Genomic DNA, 14,616 nt, shown 5'->3' with positions numbered 1-14,616 from the left:
ATATATGTGTATATATATACACACACACAGTTATAAACTATAAATGAAATGATATTCTTTAGTGTTTGAAATAAATATGAAATATGATATACCTTCTATCTCTTACTATTAGCTGATATACATCAACCAGTATAGCAGCTGTTTCTGAGGCCCCTCTTCAATACTAGAAACCAACCTTGCTTCTCTTTTCCTTTTTTAAAATGACTATAAAGAATATGCAATTAAGAAATACACAAGCCTGGAAAGGCAGAAATAAAATCATCTGGTCACAAACAGGTGGCCTTTGGGGCCACATTTGACCTACAGAGGTTTGTTGTTGTTGTTGTTGTTGTTGTTGTTGTTTGCCAGCACAGTGTTGGCCCACAGTGTTTCAAAAATTTTTGAATTAGTTGGCAACCTATTTCACACTAAAGGTTGTTAGCATTTTTATTATACCTACACAAACTAGGACATCTGTCAATGCTGGCCTGTGTCCCCATGGGGCAGTGACGGCCTGGAGCTGAGTAGCAGATGACCCCTTTGTAGGGAAGATCAGATGTTTGTTTGTCAGAATCCTCTCTACTCTGTCTGATCTCTTCAACACTAACCTGAGTGGCAGTTGTCATTTATCCTTGAGTCTGAGCTCCTGTGCCCTCAGTCCAGGCCCACTTCACTCATTCATATTACCTGGCTGCACCCTGCAGACATCTGAGTCATTTGAGACCAGAGAAGGTAAAACTACCCCATGTACTCCCAGCAAGACAAAAAGTACCAGGGTTTGTAACTGGTATTTTTTCCTAATTATGACTGTTTAACTTTAAAATATGTAGCTTAACATTTTTATTAGAATGTTTTTATGTGCCCAGTCATGATGCAAAGTTGGTAGATAAACAGACTAGGTAGAGAAGCGTGTTTAGCCCTAAGTGTGATGAGTGGCAGGTGCCTGACTCATAAGCTCCTAAAGGTCTAAGTTAATGTTTTGGTTCTTTCTTGAATACTAAAACCTTAGTGTTCTTTTCTAACTATAAAAAGATAGCCTTATAGGAAATGTCTTTTGTAATTCTGTGCTATTCAAATGAGCCAACAAGCACACATTTCACTCTCTGTGTCCTTTTCTGTATTTTTTGCCTTTTCAAAGAGGTCAGTTTTTGATTTTTATTGACAAATCTTCATTAAGAGATTTTAAATATGCCATCATGTCGATTATAACAAGCCACGTTCCTTTTCTTCCTTGACTTTCTCACAATGCAGCTTTTCTTCCCAAACCCCCACTGTTCTCAAATTAGACAAGATTAATATTATTATTAATTGAGAGTAATACAGTTAGTGGTTTTGGGATACATTTTATGCTTTGAACCTAGTCCTAGATCTGACAAGAGGACAGTGCAAGGATGACTAGGCTCTTTCCTACTTCCCCCCCTCCCCACTGAGGTTCTGAAACAGCAAAGATGCCCAGATAAATTCTTGAGAATTTTTTTTTCTATTTGTCCTCAACAAATCTTAGCCTCTTCTTATATACTTTTGTAATCACCTAAATTAAGAAATGATTCTCTTGTGTAGATTATTTTATGTTGAATTATTCAAGTAGGGTAGTAGCTGTAATAAACAGACCTCAAAATATAGAATAGCTTGGGTACTATACTTTTTTTTTTGCTCATTTAAGACATGGGTGAACAGGTTTGAGAGGAGGCCCCACTGCTCAGATATTCAGGCAGCAAAACCAATATAGGCTCTCCCATCTTCAATATATGACTTTAAAGTTTGTGCTGGGGATTGTCCCTTTTCCAGGCAGCCAGAAGGAGAAAAATGTATGGAGCTGCATGAATGGGAAGTTTATAATTAGCTGATCCTGGAAGTGGTGGCATACATCACTTCCTTTACATTCCATTGGTCAAGACTCCACCACCTGACAACATTGTACTAATAGTAGAAAAATATCAGTTCGCTTGGTAACTTGGAACTTGTCTTGTTTGTATAGTTAATAACTTGGGAGTAATCCACATTCTCCATAGGCTGCCACTTGCATTGCTGTGACAGTCCTGTGGCCCTGTCATTACAATTTAATCTTGTGGCCCAAGTGGAGCAGTGACATTGGCACAGGGGCCATGCTGGCGGTTAGCTACTCAGCCAGCTGGAATTGGCAGGTAAGAAGGAACCATCAGAACACAGTGCAGGACTGCCAGTCAACTTGACTTGATGTTTCACCCTTGCTTGTCATGGTATTTCTTTTCCGCTGCTTTGTCCTATGGTTTGCACTCAGCTAAGGATATTCAGGAAGCTCACCCAAACTTCTGGCAACTCTCTTCTCTTTATACTTTTGACTGATGACTTCATAAAGCCCGAGACACTGGGGCAGCCTCCAGACTCTGAGACTTCATTAGTCTCCTTGTCTATTCTTGGCAAGATAAGCAATCCTAGACAAATGGAAAGGCTGCTTGTCTCAACTGCTGAAGCCTTATGTTTCTCTGGGTTATGTACATCATTGAACTTTTAGCTCTTCCTTTCCCAGCTCAAGCTTCTGACCTTGTTCAAATGCCATGTTCTCCTTAAGTAATTATTTGAAGTGATGTTGGCATCTCTGTTTAATTTCTAATTCCTTGTTTTGATTTTCACCCCACTGGATATCATTTATTTTTACCAGGCCACTTGTGTTTCCTTTGATGCCCATGCCCTAAGTGCTTGATGAATTGGATCTTAGCGTTAGACCTAAAATATTAGGGGAAGGCAGAGGGATGCCAGGAGGAAGGAAGCCGATGGGGAGCAGGCTGCAAGGGCCCAGTGCAATATAAATCAAGCCTCAAGGAGGCATTTGGTTGTTAATGTGGAACAGAAGGGTAACCAATCCCACAGAAAACGTGGGGAAAGGACAAAGGAATATAAGTAAATCGATGGTAGGCAGAATGGGGCAGTTATAGAAGTAAGGGCCAGGAAACAATTCCAGTGTTCTAGGCTTGACACACGAGAGGCGAAATCAGAGTGATCTTTCTTTTTTCCATCACCATTTATCCTCTCTATGCCCTCTTCCACCTCCACCCAGCCCCCGCCACCCCTGTAATCACCACACTGTTGTCCATGTCTATGAGTTTTCTTTTCTTTTTTGCTCAATCTGCACCACCCCCCCCCCCCCAAGTTGTCTCCCTGCTCTCTATCTCTGAGTCTGTCTCTATTTTCTTGGTAGTTAAGTTTGTTTATTAAGTTCCACATATGGTACTTGTCTTTCTCTGACTGGCTTCATTCACTTCCTGTAGTGTGCTCCAGGTCCATCCATGCTGTCAAAGGACCTCTTACTAACTCTGAGGACATGTCTAGGCCAGTCTTTCATGTCAGAAATGAAGATCTGAACCACAGTACTTCTTACAATCAAATGCAAGTGTGTGTATGTGTGCCTGTGTCTGGAAGCAGAGCATCATTTCTGCTTTCAGAATCCCAAAGAGGTCCATGATCCATAAATGGCCAAGAGTTACTGGATTAGAGGGTCAGTGTATCCTGAAAGTAGTCAAAACCATGAAGGAAATGAGATGACCAGGAGAAAGAAGGTGAAGGGCCTAATGCAAAACCAGTGTGGAATGAGATGTTGTGGGGGACTACTGTTTCATTCTATAGTGAAGTCTGAGTGTCAAGCTTAAAATGTTCAAACATGAAATTAGGGCCCCATATTGTAGAAGCTGAGAGAGCACTTATTTCCATGTCAAAGTACATGAAGTAGAAAAATAAAATCATAGGTTCACATTCCACAAACCTAGACATACTTTTCAAACTGATATTCTTCAGGAATGCAGTTTTGTAACAGCATTTTGTTTTGATTTTCTACTCCACTCAAACTAACCTTTTGTTCTACCTGTGACACTTTTAGGCATCACCCAATACAAGCCTGGGCTAGTTTCCACAGGCACAATAAATAATGACATTTCTGTTTTTATGAAGGCACTAACACCAATTTGTGTTCCTGCTAGCAAAACTGCCGAGTTCTTGAGCAGACTGGAGACAAATCTGCCACATAGAAGTACCCGTCAAATTGCTTGCCATGACCCACAGTCTTCAACTTGGGTAAGTAAGTGGAATACCAGGCAGAGTGCTGTGTGGCATTTTAAAAAGAGGTGCTTATTGAGTGAAGATTAAAGACATAGAGTGATCTGCACAACATAGAAAATCAGAACCAAAGGCAGATGGCCTAACCTGAAACTTCAGTTGTTGCCTTAGCTGTGAAACAATACTTGCGCTTATTACTTATATTATGGACATCTGGACTAAATACACATCAGCCTCAGAAAAGCCTTTGATCTCAGCCAGTCATCCAACCATCTGCCCATCCCTCAATTTATTTTTTATTTACAGAAGGTCTACTGAGGGCATACGGTTTCTGCCTAGAAGGACCTTAGTCAAGTAAAGGACGAAACCGTAGTTATAAGGCAAAGTAGTTAGTGCAGAATATATAGCAATTGGAAAGCTGCAGTTTAAAAGATGAGTCAATACAGTGAAGGGAGTCACTTTAGGTGTCAAATGAAATGAATCAAAACACAGAAGCAAGAATTAAGGTATAGTGTCAAGAAAAAGCAAGGCTATGCTAGGGAAGAAGTGTTGTGTGTGGCTGCATTCTCCAAGAGTGCACGTCCCCAAGAGTGCAGTCTAGGAAGCTGGAGAGGTAGGCAGGAGCCCTGAGGAGAGTTTCTCAGCAGGGTCAACCTGGGTGGGATAGGTCATTGCGTGGGCTGTCTTGGATACTGCAGGATGTTCAGCATTCCTGATACCAAGGAACAACATGCTAGTAGCATCCCCCAGACATTGAGACACCCAGAAATGCTCCACACAGGAAGCTGGTGGCATTCCTGGTGGAACACCACTGCAGAAATCTGTATGTCACATTGGAGAACTTGGACCTCATTTTGTGAGGACTGAAGGTCATGAAAAGCTTTAAACAGGGAAGGTTCAAGGTCGGGTTTGTACTTTAGCTGGATCCCACTGAACCATGTGAAGGTGGATCTGAGGGAATAGCGAGGCAGATAGGCCTCTGAGGCCCTTCTCTGTTAGTCCAGGTGAGGGGTGATGAGGACTCGAAATCGGGTGGTGGGTGAGAGGACAGGTCAGACAATTGCTTAGCAGGTGAAATTGGCAGGGCTTGCTTATTGACTGGCTAACTGGGGACAATAAAGTAAGTGTAATTAAGGATGAGCCTGGGAAGGGGTTGTAGTTCAAAGAAAAGATGGGTTTGAGTTTTAAAAAGTCAGTGTTCCAAGATTTGGGCAGGTAAACAATAAATTGGTAGAGAAACCTGATCTTCATCTTCTTCCCCCACCCCCTTCTCCTTAGTGACCACATGTTAAAAATGTCAGGAAGATATTATGACACTCCTTGGGAAAAGGTCCTTTTACTCTTACTTACAAGCCTTTAGGTGTTTGTTTATTTTTTTCCTGCTGCTAATGTGATGTTCCAAAGTCCAAATCTGCTCGTGTGGGTTCCTCAAGTGATGTCAAATCTGTCGTCTTTCTCCCTTCATTGCAGGGCTCTGGAGGAAAGGGTTAAGAAGCTGTAGGTAGTAGAGTTAAATCAGGTGTTGGGACAGTCTTTGATATCTGTCCAGACATGCTGTGGCAGTGAGGGAGGGGAGGGAAAACAGGAGTTGGATAGCCTTACCAACTGGGTGTTTGGCTGCCAGGATGGTCTTGATTTCAGAGCTTCCTGACGCCTATGGTTTGAAACACCTGGCAGAACTGCGCGCTTGTTCTGTTGATTTTGGCTCGATTCTTCAATTTAACAAGATCATCCTGAATTTTAATACTGTCGTCGAAAGCAGTAGTAATGTCTCCCAGAGCTGCATGTTTTGTGGGTTGATGAGTGCATTAGTCACACAGTCCTGTTATTAACAGAAAGTATGGAGCAGATTGGACCCAGGATGGTTCCTTATGAACTGCATTTAATAGCTACTCTGATTTTGACACCAAACTATTAACAATTTGTGGCTGTTCAATATATTTAACTGACTTTTTGCCCATATTATATTCTTCTCATTCTGTCTAATCCATGTGCATAGAATCCCCCTGAGAATGCTTTAGGAAAGTCAAGACGTACCTTGCACTTCTGTGCAGTTATGATGCCTGTGGTTTGCCCTAACTATGGGCAGTGTACAGGATATGAATACTGTGTGATATGGGGTGTGATGAGCTGCAGGGTTTTGAGTTTTTTTAACAAACAATTTTAATTTTACTACATAATGCAACTTTCCTGAGAAAATTGTTTTTCTTATGCTATTTATATGTGGATCTGGCACGGGCAGATAGGAATTTAATAAATATTATATAATTATGTCAGTGAAAAAGACTACAAGAAAATTCCTTTAGAAATTACACAAGAGAACTTCAGACAAAAGATTGCACACTAAATGGTTTCCAGTCTCTGGTTTACTACCCCTGCTTCCTTCTCGTCTAAAGAGAATACTAAGTATTAAAACTCTCATCCTGTTGTTCTACTGCCCAGTGGGCCCTATAGGATAAAGTCAAAATGCCTTAGCTTAAGCAAAAAGCCCTGTCTGCTTTCTGCTCCCTCCCCTCAACTCCCCTCTCTGTGTAATCCTATAGTCTAGGTCATTGCCATTCCTGGTATGGTCCATGGACCAAAGGCATGGCCACACCTGGAGCTTAGAGAAACGCAGACAAATCTCAAGCCCCACTACAGACCTAAATCAGAACCTACGTTTTAACACTGTCTATGGGGGAGCTGTGTGCACATTAATGTTTGAGGAGCACTTCTCAATCACTTACGCCTTTATGGCCATATCCTTTCAAACTTCCACTACTCTAAACACTGGTGTTTAAAATTTAAATTTAAAATTGAAGCTTGGTTACTTCAGTTTTTATCTATGTGTCACATGTTCTTTAAAAAGTCGACACTTAGGCCATATGTCCCTTCAATCCCACTTTCACCCCAACACTTTAAACTCCTTGCATTAATTTCCAATTGCTTATAAAATAAGTCATGGGGATTTAATGTACAGCATGGTGACTATAGTTAATTCTGTATTATATATTTGAAAGTTGCTAAAGAATAGATATTAAAAGTTCACATCACAAATAGAGGCTTTATAACAATGTAAGGTGATGGATGGATGTTAATTACTGTGGTGATCATTTCAGAATATATACAAATATTGAATTATGTTGTAGACCTGAAACTGATATGATGACATATGTCAATTATACCTCAATAAAAAATTTTCCCATTGCTGCTGTAACAAATTACTGTAAACTCAGTGGCTAAAAATAACACAAATGTGTTCTCGTGACAATTCTGGAATCAGAAGTCAGAAATGAGTATGAAGGGGCTAAAATTCGGTGTCAGCAGGGTGGGTTCCTTCAGGAGGCTGCAGCGGGGAATCTGTCCCGTGCCTCTTGGCCACCATCATCCTTGGCTCTCTGGCATGTGGCTACATCACTCTGATTCCTGCTTGATTCTCAGATCACCTCTCTGCACTCGGACTCTGCCTTCCTCCTAAAGGACCCTTGTGATTATATTGGGCCCACATGGGTCATCCGGCTCATCTCTTCATCTCGAGATTCTTAATTTCTGCAAATTCCCTTTTGCCATATAGGGTAGCATTCACAGCTTCCAGGGATTGGGACGTGGACATCTTTAGGGGGCTTATTTATCCCACCAGACCCCCCTAGCTGTTTCTTTTGTTATTTGACTCCACATATCTGTTAACATTTATATTGTTTATCTTGTGATTAATCAATTTTAGCTCTTAATAATTTCTTTCCCCTGTTCTCCTATTATAACTATTAGTATTTCATGCTTTTCTTTATTATGACAATGTAAATATTTTCTTCCAAACCAGTTACATTTTCTTTTGTTCACTACTTTTTTAAAATGTCATTTTATTTTTGCCTTTTTTTAGTTTTCTTTGAACATTTGACTGCTTTTTTTCAGCTTTTGTGACCATTTACGAAGACTCTTCATGTAAATTCCCATACGGTTTTCTATTCTGTGCCTGTTAGCTTGTCAGTGCCAGGTTTCTTTCCCTCTTGGAAATGCCCCTTCTGCATCCCTCTCACCTCCCACCTTAACTTGGGCTGGTTGTTCTTTAGGCCTCCTACACAGTTCTTGTCCTGAAACTTTTCTTTCACAGACTGCTCTCAGCCTTGTCTGCACATTGGAATCACCTGGGGGGCTTTAAAATCCACTGATGGGTGGGTCAGACCCTCCTAGACTCTGCTGTTTTGTGGCCTGGGCTTCAGGGCTTTTAGAGCTCCCCAGGTGATTCTAATGTGCAGGCAATGACAAGCACCGCTGCTTTAGTCATCTGGGGAATTGCTGCTATTGCTTTCCTATGTTGGGTCCCTTGATTTCTGGGTCTCATCTAGATTCTTGCTTTATTTTTTTGTTTTGGTGGAGCATGTTATTTAATAACTTCTCAAGAGAAGACGCATGTTCAGGTCCTTGCATGTCTTAAATGATCTCTATTCATCCCTCATTCTTAGCTTGTAATTTTCTGCTAAGTATTCCAGATTGGAAATAATTTTCCTTCAGAATTTTGAAGGCATTGCTCTTCTAAACTTGAGAATTAGTTCCTGGGAAATTTAAGACCATCTGAATATCAGTCCTTACGTGAGGGCTTTCCTCTGCTTTTCCTGGAAATACTTTAATAACTTCTTTTTTTTCTTTCTGGTATTCTGCAATTTTAGAGTGCTATGCTTTAGTGTGGGATCATTTTTATTCCTTTTCCAGAGTAAAGGAAACTCATCTCTAGTTCTAGATGATTTTCTTGTATTATTTCTTTGATTTATTTATCTTCATTTTCTCTTAATGGAATTCTTGTTACTCAAATCCTAGGCCTCTTGGATTTATCTTCTAACTTTTTTGTAAAAATTATCTTTCTCCCTAATTTATCTTTGACTACTCCCCACCCCCTTTCCTGACATATTGAGTTAGAAAAGAAACCCAGTGCTTTCCCTCCCGAGCCTCTCATTTACTCTCACACAACCACCACACTCTCGACACTTCTGACACCAGATGTGTGTGTTTTTTCTCACCCCAAGAAATTCTGAGACCCCAGCTAGGTGCCCTACAATTAAACTCAACTGTGTCACTACCTACCTGGAGATAGTGTCAGTTCCCACAGGTGAAGGGCTCAGTCCCACAAGACTGCCTCCACTTCAAGTGCCAGTTGTAAAACTAGTAGGCCCACAGGTTACTCACAACCTTGGTCCAACGTGACTACAAAGTGGAGGTTCCTTGGGCTTAATTAATTTGCTACTACAGTGTGCAGAACACAGGGTAACACGTTTACCGGTTTATTAAGGATGTAATAAAAGATGAAGATAAACATCCAGATGAAGAGATACATAGGGAAGGTCTGGGAGGGTCCTAAGCACAGGAGCTCTGTCCCCATGGAATAGGGGTGTGGCCACCCTCCTGGAATATGGATGTGTTCACCTACCTAGAAGTTCTCTGAATCCCTGTGCTTTTGAGATTTTTCTCGAGGCTTCCCCACATAGGCATGCCCAATTAGTAATTCCATCTCCAGCTCCTCTGCCCTCTCTGGAAGACAGGGTGGAGTGGAACAGAAAATCCCAAGTTTCTAATGATGGTTTGGTCTTTCTGGTGACCAGCCTCCATCCAGGAGCCCACCCAGAGTTGCCTCATTAGAACAAAAGATGCTCCTAGTACTCATATCACTTAGAAAATTATAATGATTTTAGGAGCTCTGTTCAAGAAACTGGGAGCAGATACATAATGTCAAGAAAATATATGTATGATAGGAAAGACACTTATATGTATTATCTTCTAAATATTTTACTCGTTTGTCTTTTGTGGAGGGAGAAGTGATATTTTTAATTGCCTAGAGCTTCCTTTTACTTGGTTGCTATTTAAAAATAACAATATTTTCTTTTTTAAAAATAACTTTTTAAAAATATGTTTTGATTGATTTTAGAGAGAGGAAGGGAGAGGGAGAGAAAGAGAGAAAAACATTAAAGTGAGAGAGAAACATCTATGTGGCAGAAAAATGGATCAGTTGCTGCCCCCTGCATGCCCCCTACTGGGGATTGTGCCCACAACCCAGGCACATGCCCTGACTGGCAATGGAATCAGCAGCCTTTTGGTGCATGAGGTGATGCTCAACCAACTGAGCCACACTGGCCAGAGCGTAACAATCTTTTCTTGTTTCATGGATAAAATATCACCTTCTGCCTCTCAGAGGAAAGTGCAGAGAGCATAAGAAAACTTTAAGGAAGGGGGCCCAGAGGTTCACTGCTCAATATGCAGGATTTTACAGAATCCTTTCATTCTCAACAGGATATCTAACCACTGCTGTCTCTGTACCAGGCATGCCTTATTTAGTTTATGCAGAGAACACACTTTAAATATATATATATGTGTGTGTGTGTGTGTGTGTGTGTATGTATATGTACATATAATACATATGTGTGTGTATATATATGACTATATACACACATATATATGGATATATATATGGATATATATACACACACACACATATACATATTTATATGCACCCCTATGTTCATTGCAGCATTTTAAAAAATATGTTTTTACTGATTTCAGAGAGAGGAAGGGAGAGGGAGAGAGAGATAGAAGCGTCAATGATGAGAGTCATTGATCGGCTACCTCCTGCGCACCCCCACTGAGGCTCACTCTCGCAACCCAGGCATGTGCCCTGACCAAATATCAAACTGTGACCTCCCGCTTGATAGGCCAACATTCAACCACTGAGTCACACTGGCCGGGCTGGAGAATACACTTTTGATTTCCTGTCAGGATTGGGAGAATTAGCAGCTGAATTTTCAGGGTGGGAGCAGGCATAGGCCTCTGCCCGTCATCTATCAGCCTTCCCTACTAACGGGTACAAATTTTGGGCCCTCACATTGATCTGGAGAAGATTGGCTTCTTATGGGTGTCCTCCATCCCCTTGCCAGCAAGTCTTCAGGTTTGCTCTTCCTCTCTTAGTTGCTTGTCATTCTTCATCTACTCAGTATTTATAGATTTTTGTCTGGGAAAACAGCTATCTCTTGGTTTTTGAAGACAGAGTTTGTTTCATTTCCTCTTCTGTTTAGGATAATTTTTGAGAGAAGAATGGAACAGGAACATTTTTATTTCACCATCTTGCAATAGGAACTTAATGCTTGTCATGGTTGAATTATGTCCCCTCCACCCCCCAAGTTTATATGTTGGAGTCCTAACCTCCGGTACCTCAGAATGTGACCTCATTTGGATATTGGACCTTACAGCAGTAATCATGTAAAAGTGAGGTCATGAGGGTGGGTTCTAATTCAATAGGAGAGGTGTCCTTATAGAAGGGGGAAATTTGGACACAGAGACAGACACTTACAGAGGGAAGGTGATGTGAAGAGACACAGGGAGAAGATGTCCATCTACAAGCCAAGGGGAGATCCTTACCTCATGGTCCTCAGAAGGAACCAACCTTGCAGATGCCTTGATTTTGGACTTCCAGCTTCCAAAGCTGTGAGACAGCAAATTTCTGTGGTTTAAGCCACCCATACTGTGATACTTTGTTGTGGCAGCCCTAGAAAACCAACACAATGCTATTTTTCATTTGTTCAAATGCACTTCCCCCTACGTGGTCTGATTCATACTCACTCTTTAAAACACAGCTTAGTGTCACCCGCTTTGAGAAGGTGTCCTTGATCCAGTTTAGTTAAATGCCCTTCTTTGTGACTTCCTCTTTCCTAATACCTGTCATGATGTACTGTAATGATTAATCTTATCTGACTTCCACATTAGGCTGCCAATGGTTACCTCCAAGGTGCCACTGCATTCCAGATCCTTTAAAAAAAAAAGCAAAATAGATAATTCAACTGGTTGGAGACCATTATCTTCCCTATAATTCTTATTTTCCAACTTTTTTTCTTACCATATTGGTGATTGGTATGTCCTGTCATGTCTTCCAGGATATCTCTCAAATCTATTTCTTCAATTATACAATTAACTTGAATTCCCATTTTGATTTTAAAAATTGATTTAAAGAGAGAGGAAGGGGGAGAGAGAGAGAAACATTGATGTGAGAAACATTTATCTGCATGCTCCCCGACTGAGGATCAAACCCACAGACTGGGTATGTGCCTTGACTGGGAATTGAACATAGATCGTTTTGGTGTAGGGATGATGGTCCTACCAACTGAGCCATACCGGCCAGGGCACTTGAGGTCTGGGATCAAGTCTTACCACAGTGCTTGCACATAGGAGGGTTAAGTATTATTTATTGAATACTTATGTTATAAGCATAGCTTTGGGAGAGGATGAGTAATACTCTGTATTTTAGTTGAATAGCAAAAATTTAAGTTTTAATATTATGTTAAATTCATATTTAATGATAGAAAAATATGTGAATACAATGATATAGAAATTTCTGGGGTTTAAAACCAAGAAAAATAGTGATCAAAAGTTTTTTTCTCCCTTATTTTTGAACAGAAACTTCCTGCTCTGCCTATGGATCACAGCTGGGTAAGCATGCGTTAGGATTGCAAGTAGCTGTGAAGTCTTCATAGTTAAGGTGCCATGTGACTTCCCAATTTCTGTGGCCTTTTAAATGACACTTTATGTGTCTAGTTTTGGGTCCTAGTTTTTGATTCAGGAGTGTCTAATCATTTTCTTTTTCCTGACTTAAAAGCCAGCACCCATATTGTGACAAATGAACAAGTGGTTAAGTTTAAAAGGAAGGTATACAAACAGAATTTAGGTTCCCCACTCAAATCATCATATCTGATTTAACTAAATATTTTACTCCTTTTAATTTCTTGAATAGAAGATGTGCTCCCTTATCCCTTTTCCCCCTTTTAGGTTTTATATGGAATATTTGAGATGAAGACTAGCTTCCTCTAAAAATAAGGGGTCATTGGAGAACTGTTCCCACCTTCTGTCTTATCACAGTCCCCTGTGTTTAGGATATAGACAAGAGAAAGTCATAGGATGTTTGCTTAATGTAGCGGGGTTTGGATATACAAGGGCTTTCTGAACACACTCAGAGCTCTTCTATTCTAATTATTAATGTTATAGATGATACAACCCCTTTCTGGGAAGTGCTTTTTATTATTTGATGGAATATGGGTTTTATAGTGACAGAAATGGGGGAATGAATTAAGAAGTGCTTGAGAAAAATTATAGTAAGAGAAAAAGGGGGACTAGCCTACATAAGCTTTGTGGATTGTTAGTCCAAAGAACTAGGCCTGAAATATGCAGCCTACTGGCATGCTGCTGCTGGTAGTTTTATGAGAAAAATGGAATTTCCGGCACGTTAGCTTACCAGGCTGGCCTCTTCCTTACAGAGGCTGGGCTACAAATCAGTGAGTGAGAGAGAATGTATATGACAAATGAACAGACAGAATATTTGATATCTCATAAATTCCAGAATATATGGTCACTATGCCAGGGTATGAAACCCTGAGGTAGTGGGTCAGTGGGACTAAAGCCGTCCTATTGTGTGTGCTGGCTCTCCTAAGGCTCCCCCTGGGGTCATAATTCAGCCAGAATGATGATTCCTGTGCTCCTTAACAGGCCTTGTTTTTCTGCCCAGAAATAGAAATAAGCTTCAGGTACAGACTGGGGATGCAGAGACTTAGAAAGAAATGCATATCTGGAATCATGTGGTATCAATCACCAGTTGACAAGCTGTTTAATAGGATCCATTAATGAGCAGTAGACATGTCAGTGCTTCTAAAGTCAGTGTCACTATTGCTTGTCTCTGATATTGACTAATATCAGCTGGTTGGAATATTCTTGAAAAATATTTAACTTTTCCCTATGTCAGAGCCTTCCCATTAGAAAGAATACACTATGTTGACTATCTCTGAGGGGATTTATTTATTTATTATTTGTTTGTTTTGCATGGGATAATTTTGAGAAATAGCAGTTTAGTTTGAGCTGAGGAAAGTTACAGGGAATAAAAGAGGATAATTTGGAACCATCTAATCGTAACATGAATGTCAGGTCAAAGAAGTTAGACACTGTTGAGTTATGAGTCTCTTAAAGGAACAGTATTTACTTTTGGCCATGACTATGAGTTCAACAAGAAGGCTATGCCCTTAACCTCTGTTGTTCAAAAAGAAAAATGGTCCCTTATGTTTGCATCTAGTTTTATGGAGGACAATTTCTCTCTCTTTTATTCCCTTATTAGTAGCATTGTTCAGGAAAAGTGGCTCAACACAGTTCTTGGCAGGCAGTTCTAAAGAAGCAATACAGGGTTCTTGTTTCTGCAACAGCTTCTCCCCCAGCTTCCTACCAGGAAAGTGTTAGCATCCTTCACTGTCACAAAAGTGTTCTCAATGACTCCTTGGCTGAGTTTCCCAGCTGTTCATTTTGAAACTTCAGTTAAATAAATTACTTTTTTCACATTCTTTTTCTATCTCCCTTTCACCCTTGCAACTTTCTTTTTTCTTTTTCTTTTTTTTTATTAAACTTATTGGGGTGACACTGTTTAAAAAGGTTATGTAGGTTTCAAGTGTACATTTCTATGATACATGATCTGTATATTGCATTGTGTGCCCACCACCCAAAGTCAGATTTGAGCGGATATTTTTAAAGCTTAATTAAACAAGTATTTAGATCATCTTTTAAAATATGCTTATACTAGACTTCTTTCTCATATATACCAAGGGACATCTTCAGACA

The 14,616-nt window shown here is 40.3% G+C and overlaps 1 protein-coding gene across 2 annotated transcripts in view; it reads left to right on the top strand.

Moving 5' to 3' along the window:
* Positions 1-14,616, top strand: part of EPSTI1 (epithelial stromal interaction 1) — a 91,868-nt gene that overhangs the window by 51,398 nt on the left and 25,854 nt on the right. The window contains exons 7-8 of one of the 2 annotated variants that reach the window (XM_081129738.1): positions 3,933-4,026; positions 12,421-12,453. In XM_081129738.1, the coding sequence (XP_080985864.1) occupies positions 3,933-4,026; positions 12,421-12,453 (127 nt within the window). The remainder of the gene's footprint in view (positions 1-3,932; positions 4,027-12,420; positions 12,454-14,616) is intronic. The other variant, XM_081129739.1, reaches the window with a different exon arrangement.

Source organism: Miniopterus schreibersii (genome assembly GCF_964146895.1).
Source record: "Miniopterus schreibersii genome assembly, chromosome: 2".
NCBI lineage: Eukaryota > Metazoa > Chordata > Mammalia > Chiroptera > Miniopteridae > Miniopterus > Miniopterus schreibersii.
This window is presented reverse-complemented; position numbering and strand designations above follow the sequence as displayed.